Below are 11,663 nucleotides of genomic sequence, written 5' to 3' on the forward strand. Positions count from 1 at the left end.
TCAACTCTCCTTGTTGGCATACTTGAAACGGTACCTCCATAGCCTAATGACAACAATATAATAGTACAAATGATACTTAAAAAAAACATATTCAGTTACCAATCCAAAAAAGGGACTTGGTTACCAAATATTGGTTTTCCACGTGACCCCGTATTTCAAAACCCAAGGAGCAGTATTTGGAACACACAAAACCTCTTTGTGGAGGTATTACAAAAGCATAAAGATAATGGATTTTTGTGTCAAGTGAGACTAACAGGATACAGAAATATTTGGTATACAAAAAAGCACCCTTTTTTCCTCCCAAACTTTGCTCTCGAAAAAAAAATCCTGTTTTAAAAAATCCTACAAACATCAAGCAGCAGGTTTTTTTTGTAGTGGGAGCAGGAGGAGATTCAGACCTAGTTTTGTTTTCTCCTGGAAGGTGATGAGTGCTTTTACGAAAGGGCAAGTGCAATCACAAGAATATTTCAAGACCGCAATGAGGAAGATTGTGACTACTCATACACCTTTAAAGTATATAACTAGCTACTCTTTCTTCATGTTTATTTTATCGTTATTGTTAATGTGGAAGTCCAGCAAACAACAGCCTGTTTGTTTAAATCACTGATGTGAAATATAGTCTCTGACAGAATTAAAGTATTTGCTTTATTTTATTTGCTTTTGCTCTTCACCCTTTTGGGGCTCACCTGCAGCATAAGTTTACAATAAACATAAAGAACATATTATAGACAGTCCATTCTCATAAGGGAGCATCCTATAACCTTAGATGGCATTTTTTAATATGTCAGGCCCCGCCCATGAAATGCATCTTTCTACACTTTCATAAATGAGACTCATAAAAAGCCACTGCACAGAAGTGTTATTGCTGAAACTTATGATTTATGACAGACTATTACTTCAATATATTCCATTTAGCATTATGAATACCATCTACATCTCATGAGCTGATAATGTGTCACCAAGTACCAACCTTATGCACTGCTATCATATGGAAAAAAAAACATTAGAAAATTCAGATTCCCGCATACAGCCACAGCTTTGGCATTGAACTTTGTGCCATATCTAAAGTAAGGCTGACATTTATTCTGGGATGAGGGAGGACTATTAGGGCATGTTAAAGAATGAACTAAATTCAACTGTGATTTCTACCCTCCACAATCTCACTGAAGTCCACTGGATTTCACACGCTGTAGTTCAGTACTAAATTTAGCTCAAAGTAGACATATGTACCTACATTTTTAGCACCATTTTGAGACACTCAAAAAGTTTCACCCTCTCACTCCCAGAAGGTTTGGATTGCAGTCATTCCATATTTAGAAATGCCTCTGTCTAGGAGGAACAGTAGTTTTCTTTCACAATTCTGATGAGGCAAAAGCTGAGAAATACTAGTTAATTTTTGTTTATTTATATGCATCAGTTCTTATACTAATGGTTTTTGAATGGAAGGCCACAGAATCTGTAAAATGTGCCAAACTCATCTGGGAGAGGCACCTACATTCACTAAAAAAATAACCAAACCAAAGCAAAACTTCCCATAGTTACTGCTTTATTTGGTGTATACACATTACCTGTACACACAATCACATATAAATTAAGGACAAATAGGTAATTCAGTTTAGATACCAATACACTAATGATGAGAAAGATTTACATGAAAATACAGCATTTATATAATCTCTTACAGGAGAATTACATTAATATCCCTAAAGTACTTACGAGAGACTGAAATTATCAAGATGCACATTTATTTCAAGAATCACAGACTTCGATCTGCACTACAGACAACATTTTGAAGTGAGTGTGCTGCCACCCATGACTTTAGAGGAAGAAATAACGGAAAACTTAAGAGGACTCTTCAGCAACCATGCTGAAACCAAACCTGGACCACATACAAAAGCAAGCTCCTGATACTGCGATAGTTACATAAATGTTTTTACAAGCTTTGTCATAACGACAAAGCAGCAGGAACATATGTAACATTGTTCTTTAATTTGTTTTTGTGAGAGAAAGGAGGAGATCCTTAAAAAAGATAATCTATAAAACCAACGTCAATACAATATACTACACTCACAGATCAAGGAACGGAAAACAGAATACATATTTCTGTACTGTTTATACAGTCATACAATATTGCTACAACACAGTATTTTCTCTATAACATACAAAATTGGTAGTCCAACCATCTTCTTCTCAAGTCAACAGAAAGACTATTTTATTTTGAACAGGTACTACGTTTTTTCACGTTAAAACATGCAACTTCAGCAGGTGCCGATATCAACTTTAAACCAAAAAATTATGTTTTTTTGTCAGTATTATTTCATGAAGTTTGTTTTCCTGTTATATGAGCTACTGATGAGAACTGATATTACAACCTAGACTGCAAAAAGTTGCCATTTATTTAGGATTGCTTGTGTAAGTACTTCTTGAAACAAGCTGAATTAGCTTGAAACGTCATATTTTCTTGTATTTTTCATTGTCATTATTAGGATGAAAGATGAACAGCTTAATTTGATTCATATTCAATTGGAGATTTAAGCACATCAATTAAGCCTTCAACTAAAATTACCATCAGCGAAATAAAAATAAATACAACTAAAATGCAAACATAAAGTGTCCAGGCTAGAAGTTCTGGCTTGTGCAAAATCTCAAAGACAGATAGGCAATGACTGTACCAGATCATTTAAGGTCAGAGCACACCTTGTCAGTGGAAGTGGATGTTCATGCTCAAATCATGGTCCTCAAAAATAAACTTGCACCAAGTACTTTCACTTCGAAGGAAAGTTCTGTTTTTGAATCAGGTGACGGAGCAAGAACCGAGTGTTTAAGCGAGTATAGCGCAGTCCAAGTCATTCTAGACACCAGCTTATCTCGTTTAAGAAGATAAGGAGCTATGGCACTTCCTACTACGTTGTGTAGTGCTTCATACTGAAAGGCTAGTATAGACTGATCTATAGGGGCAATGAGGATTAGAGGACACTTGTGCAAGTCTGCACTGTTCCGATAACCTTTGGCTACTGTGAAAGTACTACTTACATCTGTTTAAATTACCCTCATAACCCTATGTATTTGAGACTGTTGTTTATGTAGCTCCACAGTAACAGACTGATGCAAACTTGTAATTAGCACAAACCCTACCAGCACAGCCACCAGGAGACTAATTTGGATTTAGAGAGAAGTGCTAGGGAAGTCACGGCACTCACATAGTTAACTCCTCAAAATAGCTGCGCTCTTGGGAACAGAAGACACCCACAAATGACCCCACCAAACACAGGCATGGAAATTGTTCTAAGGTCTGGGAGTAAAATCAGGGAACACAATAAAGGAAGTTCAGTAATTGAACCTGTTTGAACCTGGTCTTAAATGCAGTTATTAGACACAAATGCTGATATAGGCAAGCTTTTCTAACTTCAACTGGCACAAAAAAATACGTAATTTTAACTTATTCTGGACAATTGCTTAACTGAAACGTGTGTTCTTCTGAGGATACAAGAACGCAAATGTTGTGTGAATTACCATGAGTGACATAAATGGATGTCAGTATTTAATTCTTCTGGTTGCTCAAGTTCTGAATAATTTTTAAGAATCCACAATAATTGCACTTAATTGCGCCTGACAACTTCTTTTATGATCCTTTGTTCTTGTCGGAGAAAAGAGAGCAGCACACAAAAAAACCTGAACAACAAAGCAAATGCCCTTGAATACACTGAAATTCCAAGAATTCAGGTAAGGTCAGTAAGAATTTTCCAATGAAAAAGTAGTGAGAACAGAAAGGAATGAATCCAGACCCCTCAGATAATCCCAGACACTTGAGGATACAACCTCACAATTTCACCATGAAGTCAAGATGCAGACACTGGCAAGGGCAATGAGAATTAGTGAAAGAGCATTTTAGCGCTCTGGGTGCAGGTCAAAACACTTAGGAAATATCCAATAAAACACAACTGGTCTGTTTCTGAAATATGGCAGGCTGAGTTACAAATATTATCAAAAGTCATTAGAGAAAGAGAAAAAATTATATTGTCACCTAGACAAAACAAAATGTACAAAACACAAGCTTCTTTCCCAGTTGGGACAGATCAATCCACAATGCAACACAATGAAGCCGCTGGTAGGTACAGCTCTCTAGATAGAGCTGTTACATAGATCTACATAACATAGATCTACACAAGAAAATACATCAGTGCTTAAGAAAAGCATGGGCGGGTGATGGATTTCAGTGTTATTTCCTCAGCATCCACCATATTACTGGCTATCAAACAATCTTTCGTCTGGTTCTGTAGCCTTTGTGTAAGTGTATCTTCCTTTTGCAATCAAGCTGCGTCTGCTTATATTCTGGACTACTTAAGTTATCTTGATTCATCTGGCTTTAGCAAATAAATTTACTAGACATGGAAGGATGTAGTGATGCTATCATTTCATGTTGGAATAAGGTGTGACAGACTCCTTTTGATAATGATACCGAAGCAGGAATTCTTGTTACATGAACAAAACATTTATACATAGTGCAATTGAGTTTACACCTAGTTATTAAAGCAGGACTCTGGCTCAGTGTGTATCACACTTAAGAATCTTTAGAAGAAAACATGAAAAATAAAGAAATTAGACGTACTGAATATTTTCGATATTACAAAAAAACAGAGAAAATAGCAACAAAGCTGTCAGTAAAAAAAGCTGCAACTCTGATGGTCCATTTCAAACTTATGTTTTATCATAAACAGACCATGAGAAGAGACTAAGCAAGACACAAGAGCAACATACATAACTCTGCAGATTTATTTAGTGGTTTGATACTCTTTTGGAAAGCGTACCATTTCAGATTGCTGCAAGTTCAGAATAGCTTCTTAAAGCTAAGAGATATTCTGTTGCATGAGATATTTCAAGTATATTAAATACAGTTTTCTAAAATAGCTTCTCCAAGAATAAGTATCAAATACAGACGTCACTAACTCTTTAGAAGTTCTAAAACCCTCCAGCATATCCTTTGGTGTGTGCAGAAAACACAAAAGTGCATTTATTTAATATATATACACACACCTCCCCCACTCAATAAAGAAAATATTTCAAAATTCAACAAAAGCCTTACAATGCAGAAAGCTCTATAACAATCAATTGAGAGTGCTTTGCTCTGTACACATTCTAGAAGGCTGCCCGTTTCTACCTGGTTAATTAGATGCAATTATTTCTAAGTACTTCCTCGTAAAATTCTTGATATTCTAAAGCATTTACACAGGATATTTATGTCTCCCATGGAACATAACATAAATTGCTTACCTTTCTTCCTGCTAAAAGCACGATTCATGTTGAAAAATCTATCCAGTCAACAATGGTTCTGGGTGTGGTTTTTTCCCCCCCTCTCTTTAACCTGCAGAACAACACACGTAAGAAAACAGAAAAGTCTATTATTATATTTGAAGTTAGCTCATTATCTTCATATCAAAAACAATGCAGGTGATTTTAAAAATCCTGAAATAATTCAGAGAAATAAAAGGGAGATGTGCTTTGCTGTGGAAGAAATTGTAGAATTAAAAAAAATTATGTTCGAATGCCCAGTGGTACTTAATATACAAACACAATTTAAATCTTTCTGTGAAGCTCTTCTCACTGAGATTTCAGAGATGCAGAGCAGATGGTATCGTATGTATACTTGAAGACAAGTACTACACACAAATAGGTTGGAAAGAAAGCTTTAAAATGAGTGAATACTGCATACAAATATTCAGTTCACATTTGCACTGCCCTGTTTCATGCCATTTAGCCCATCAGAGTTTTTCAAGCTATGCTTTCGTCCTCACATGGGCTTAATGTTGGGAAGGGGGAGATCACGAAGACTCCTCTTCACCCAGGGATTCAATACTTTAAAAACTGCCTTCTAACAGTGCAGCTATCTTCCTGCACCAATTACATCAGACTGTACAGAAATTTCTATATTTTCTTCACTTAAAAACACTGATACGCTCTTAAATTCTTATCTTCATTTTTGCGTCACAGTATTATTTTAGAATTGTACTCTTTAGCAACATTTTGCAGCCAAAATAACATCCAACACATCCAATGCTGTTCAAAACCATCCCATTTTGTAGTATAGAGATTTTCCTTTTTCAACCGCATATAAAAATATTCCCACCACCCCTTTCCATTCTGTTCATATCTTCCAGTCAAAAGCTGCACCAGTGCCCTTTCTCCTTCTATGCTCTCAAAGCAGTCCAGTCAAAGGAAAAACAAAAAAGGGGGGAAAAAAAAAAAGGAGTTTTAAAAAAAGAAAATCAAAGCACTTGGTATCAGATTATCTTTAAAATCCGTTAGAGCACTACCTTTGTTTTGAATAAAAACAAAATTTAAGCCAGTATTTCAAATGCCAGCATCAAGACGACCGACAAATTCAAGATACTTTATGAAGCTCATGACTGTTTTTTGTGGTGCTTGCTCCTCTTTTTCAAATAATTAAGTTCAATACCAATTAAACCCATTATGTATCCCAATTTCCATGTCAACAGTTGATATTTTTCAGACATGTGGGCAGTTACAGCTAAAACCCACCTCCACTTTATTTGCAAACCATCACTGATGTGGTAGGACTTCTTTCCCATACAATCCTGTGAGAATAAAGGAATAATCCCTGTCTACCTGAACCACAGTGTGGTACCCTAGATGTGCAAACAACCAACATTTGCTCTTCAAAGTACATGTATCAGATCGGTTTTGTTTTACAGATTTTACTGAGTATTTAAGAAGGGAGGACGCAATGAAATAAGCAAAGGTAACAGGATTACATTTTCCATCTAGTTATTTTGACACAAAGTACACTACACAGTAGTTCTTAACGGTAAAGCTGCAGAAGCCTTACACACACCCACAGCCATTCCTGCTAGCCACCTTCCCTATCAGCAGTGCTGCACAGAAAGATGTGGATACACGGAGGTCAGTGAAGCCAGCAAACGCCCGGAAGGGCTCTGAAGTCCGAGGAATGATTTCAGCAGCGTCAGTGGAACGGGCGATGGCGGTACTACGGTAATCCAGTAAGGAACTGCTCACCCATAAGGGAGTCTCACCAAAAGCTACCAACACGCATGTAGGTCTCTTCGCAGAGAAGGCAAAGAGTAGGCTTTTCAACAGTGTAAATGATGACCGTCAATTCAGTTTATGAAGTAATAAGCAGTGAAGGACATGAGAATTTCAGCTTTTCAAGCAACTGACAAATGGTTCACCTTAGAGGTTTACTTCCACAAGAACACAGGCAGCATTATACACACTTAGTATATACAAGCAATGGCAGAACTTTGCTCAGGATGTTCACCTTGTCAGTGAGTAAAATCCTTTTGAGTAAAAAGAGAGTTACAACTTCCCTCTCATATACCTCTGGCAGTTGTCTTCACAGCACTAAACCAATCACTTGAGGTCTCCTCCACAATGGGACCATAACATGGCCTTTTTTGGAAACCTTTTTTTTTTTTTTTTTAAATTGTGTATTCCTGTCCTCATCCAAGAGTCTACTAAGTAACATATCTGAAATGGCTTACTGAGTAGAGGATCTCCTAAAAACAGACTACATACGCACATCATGAGGCTCTTGGCTGGCCGCATATTCTAGAGGTCACCATTCAAGTATTTTGTTTAAAACAACAGTGTAACTAAGAAAAGTATTTTAGTTGTTATACCTGATGTAAGCATTCTTTTAATTATTAAAAGGTTGCATATATTTGTCCAGCAAATGTGCTAAGACGCAACCAAGTTCCTAATTGTTACGTCCTTATGTAAAAAATTGGGAAACCTAATATGTGAGGTTTTTGCCCCATGAACAAAAATATATATTAGCATTAATCTACACTAATAAAAGCCAAAATTTATGGACTACTTACCTAAAAATGGACAGTATTTTGCCAAAAGTGTGTTCATAATTTCAATTACAACAAAATTCAATAGAACAAAATACAGAAATGGCTTAGGCAACAACTAGTATTAAAACACTTAATCAGTGTACGTCCACTTATCACAGAAAATGTTATTAAATGGGGAAAGAAACAGAATTAGCTACCTGTAACTGCTTTGGAAATTCCTTTAAACTCTAATATGAACAACTTCATCAACATCTCAGATGCAGAAAAAGCAGACGGCTAAATGCCCCCAAAAATTCTGCTATCTAAGAAAACTAGCCCAAACACCACAAAGCTAACGTCAAATTCCTCAGTTGGGTTTGGGGCAAGAGGGTGTTATCAGACTGTCATAAGCAGCGCTGGTAAGTTTTTGATCAGGAGGAGAACAAATATATGGTTCGATGTATCGTGATATCTTTGCTCACAATATGCCAACAAACAAACAAACAAAACTATTAGGAGCGAGCAAGCCCTTCTCTGATCACAGATGCTAGACAGCTTTTCTGGTAGAATATGACTTTGTTTCTGACAACGCTTGACACACAAAGCTGCTGGAAGAAACCGAGTTGCAAAACGGCCTGTTAAAAGCTTGTAAGGAAGGCAAAACAAAGGTAAGTCAGAAAATCCCACTATGGTACAGGGAGCACTGTGCAGAAGTGGGAGTCCTTCCCAGGAAACCACTTGTTTCGAAAGGGTAAAGCGGAGGTAACCATCAGCGGCATTAGGGAACAGGAACATGGACCAAAACACTTCATTACTCATCACTTAGGAAGACACACCTATGTAAAGAATGTTTCTCCACCTTACTCCTAGGAGTTTTCTTCAGCTTTGTCCAGAAACCAAACCCTATTAGGAAATGCAAACCTGCATGTGATTTCACAAAATGGTTAATGGACAAAATACAAAGAATTCTGACAGGCATAAACTAGCAAAATTTTGAGTTATATCAGGTTATTTCTTTTGGGGCAGAGAAAAGAGAGACAGAAAGAAAAGAAAGAGAAAAGGCTTAGAGAATAATTTTATTAAATTAACAACAATAAAAATATAAATAACAGCCAAACATCTGGGGACACACACAGAAAACACTGCCAGTCTGAACAGTGGCACGGGCATGTGGGAAGCTGAGTATTTAAGCTGCCACATGGAACTTCAAACAGTAACAGGGGAAAGCAAACACTTTCATCTCCTTTTCCCTTTGTCTTCACTGCCATTAACCCCCTACTTTTCATGGTGCGGTGTTTCTCACAGTGAGGACGAAACTGCAAAATGGCAGGAGGTGCAAGGAAACTAGCGGATTTGGTGACTGCACTGCAGGCAGTTGGACTGGTGAGTGGTAAGACTTGAAGCTGAAATAGGCACCTCCGTAATTACTTTTTACCACTAGCAATAACGTTGGTTGCTGTCTTCTATGCTTTACGCAGCAAAGGAAGCTGAACAAAGGAAGCAGAGTGGCAGGCTTCCAGCTTCCAGCACAAGCAACCGCATTCCTCCCTGGCTGCTGAAACACCACCGAAGCTTCCACACAGGCATCTTTAAATGCCTGTGGGCTCCTTCAGAAATGTTGTGTTTTGATAAATTTTCTAAATTTAGATATGTGTCAGACAAGCCAAGAGAGGGGGTACTTAGGAAGGCGTTGAAACAAACCACTGGTGTAACTGGTCTCATTTGTCTCTTATTTCCGCCTAGAAATTGAGCATTCCTCAGGATTTATTTGGCTTTCCCTCCCCAGCCAGACCCTTTGAAGGGCACAGGCTATAACAATTACCTGGGCTGAACTTTTTTTGTGTACCTCTTTTTCATTTCACAAATAATTCTTCCAACGAAACCTCCCTGGAACAACCAACTTGCACCCATCAACTCCCTTTAATAATAAAAAAAAAAACAAGTCAAATCTCCATTTCCTCTCAAACACGTACACAGTTTCCACACAAAGTCAAATTTAGTTTTAGAAGACCTGAAGATTCAGACTCTTTCCCCTCTCAGACCTCAGCCTTTCAAGCATACTGGATAACATTTCTTAAAGAATGAAGCACAAAATGTATTAAACCCTGTTTTCAAAAGGGCCACAACACAGGAATGTGTGATTCATTGACCTGCAATGAAACCTAGGCTTATAAAATTACTTCTGAAGGTAAGATGAGAAACTTTGGAATATGGTAACAGCTTTAAAATTCTTTTTCTGATTTAGACCAAAATACCATGAAAAATTTCTCCTGATATACCATGTGACATAATTAAGGAAAAAATATGATAATAAAAGACTACATGAAGTGATACATAAAAACAAATAGACATCATATCATCATGTACTCCCCTTCCTTTTGTATGACAAGTAACTGAAACACTAACTTGCCACAAACCTTTCTCCTCTGAAACAGTAAAAGCATAAGAAAAAGATGTTGGCACATTGATGAACAAAAATTCAGTGCAGATCTTGAACCTGCAGTTACATGCAGTCTTTCATAATATTCAGGAAGCAAGCGGATACATTCATGGTTATGTAATTATGTGTGTCCTTTACACTTATAAATGATAATAAAATAGTCTATAGGATATAGGCTATAGTATATAAGCAACAACAGCATTTAAATGAAATTTAGCACTATAAAAAAATGCAGGTAAAATATCTCTTATTGCTGCTTTTGAACAGCGCAGCTCTATAGACTTGACCAAAATTGAACAACTTCCTGTCAACTGAAATCCTTACTCTGTGCTTGGACTTTATAATTGCACAGAAGCACAAATAGCATATGAAGGACAGCCTTAAGTCACAAGAAAGCTTTACTTCAGAAGTTTTATTAATCTCAGCATTTTCAAAAACATTCACTAACCAGAATCTAGCTCTAGGCATACTTTCTGGCTGGAGGCAAATCTGCAGAAGTAATTTTTCACATGTGCAGAGTGGGGGTGAACTGGTAAAGAATTGGTCTTCTGACACTCCTATTTCTCCACTACCACAGTATACCTTGCTGTTGAGATGATGATATTCTCCCTGGGGCAGAGCTCAAACAACTCTGGTGGACTGTCAGCCTGCAGTGCCAGCCCCAGAGCCTGCAGCGAGGGAGGCATGAGAACGAAGTGACCAGAGGTGTCACCGGGGCTCACTCAGTGCCAGGGAAAAGACAGAAGTTGTGTGGCAAATACCAGAACAGCTGGAAACCACAGCCCTAAACTATAGCTCACCTTCCAGTACGCTCACTCTCCACTGTGAAAAGGATGGGCAGGAACACCCGAACCTGAAGGCTAAAACCGTTCCTCTGGTCTGACACTGATCACAGCCCCTGTTCTGTCTGAGCTCCTGAAACCAGCCAGACGGTACAGAAGAATCACACGTGCACTATTTTTTTTTTCCTCTCTCTCAACCAATATAGCCTGTATACCATTGTGACAAGTGTTTTTTTCCCTCCACAGCAAGAAGTCTTTCAGAGCCCAGGTAAAGCATTTCTCATACACTTCATCTGACAAAGCTAGAGGAGTATTCACAGAAGACAGTGTTTTGCTATAAATATCAACATCAGAGGCCAGGAACCAGAAAAAACTAGATGAAACTCAAACATCTCATACCACTTTCAAAAAAGTTCTGGTAAGTGGCTTTTACTCCCCTATTTCCTAAAAATAACCTAGTTCTTTCAATAGGGAAGAAGAAAATACAGATGGATAACAGGTGACAAGGGGATATCACCGAGACATCTGACAGCAAAACCAACTCCTTAGGCAAAATTAGTACTAACTTTTGTTTTACAGCAAGAAGAAATAGCAACATCAAGAAATATAACAAGAATAAATTTCACT

The 11,663-nt window shown here is 37.6% G+C and overlaps 1 protein-coding gene across 1 annotated transcript in view; it reads right to left on the reverse strand.

The window, feature by feature from the left end:
- The window catches only part of GULP1 (GULP PTB domain containing engulfment adaptor 1), a gene marked incomplete at both ends in the record, with an annotated part of 85,183 nt that extends 74,243 nt beyond the window's left edge, over positions 1-10,940 (reverse strand). The window contains one exon of the mRNA XM_082001577.1: positions 10,837-10,940. Within this exon, the coding sequence (XP_081857703.1) occupies positions 10,837-10,940 (104 nt within the window). The remainder of the gene's footprint in view (positions 1-10,836) is intronic.
- Between the last annotated feature and the right edge of the window lie 723 nt (positions 10,941-11,663).

The sequence above is a fragment of the Phaethon aethereus genome (assembly GCF_964289735.1).
Source record: "Phaethon aethereus genome assembly, chromosome: 6".
Classification (NCBI taxonomy): domain Eukaryota; kingdom Metazoa; phylum Chordata; class Aves; order Phaethontiformes; family Phaethontidae; genus Phaethon; species Phaethon aethereus.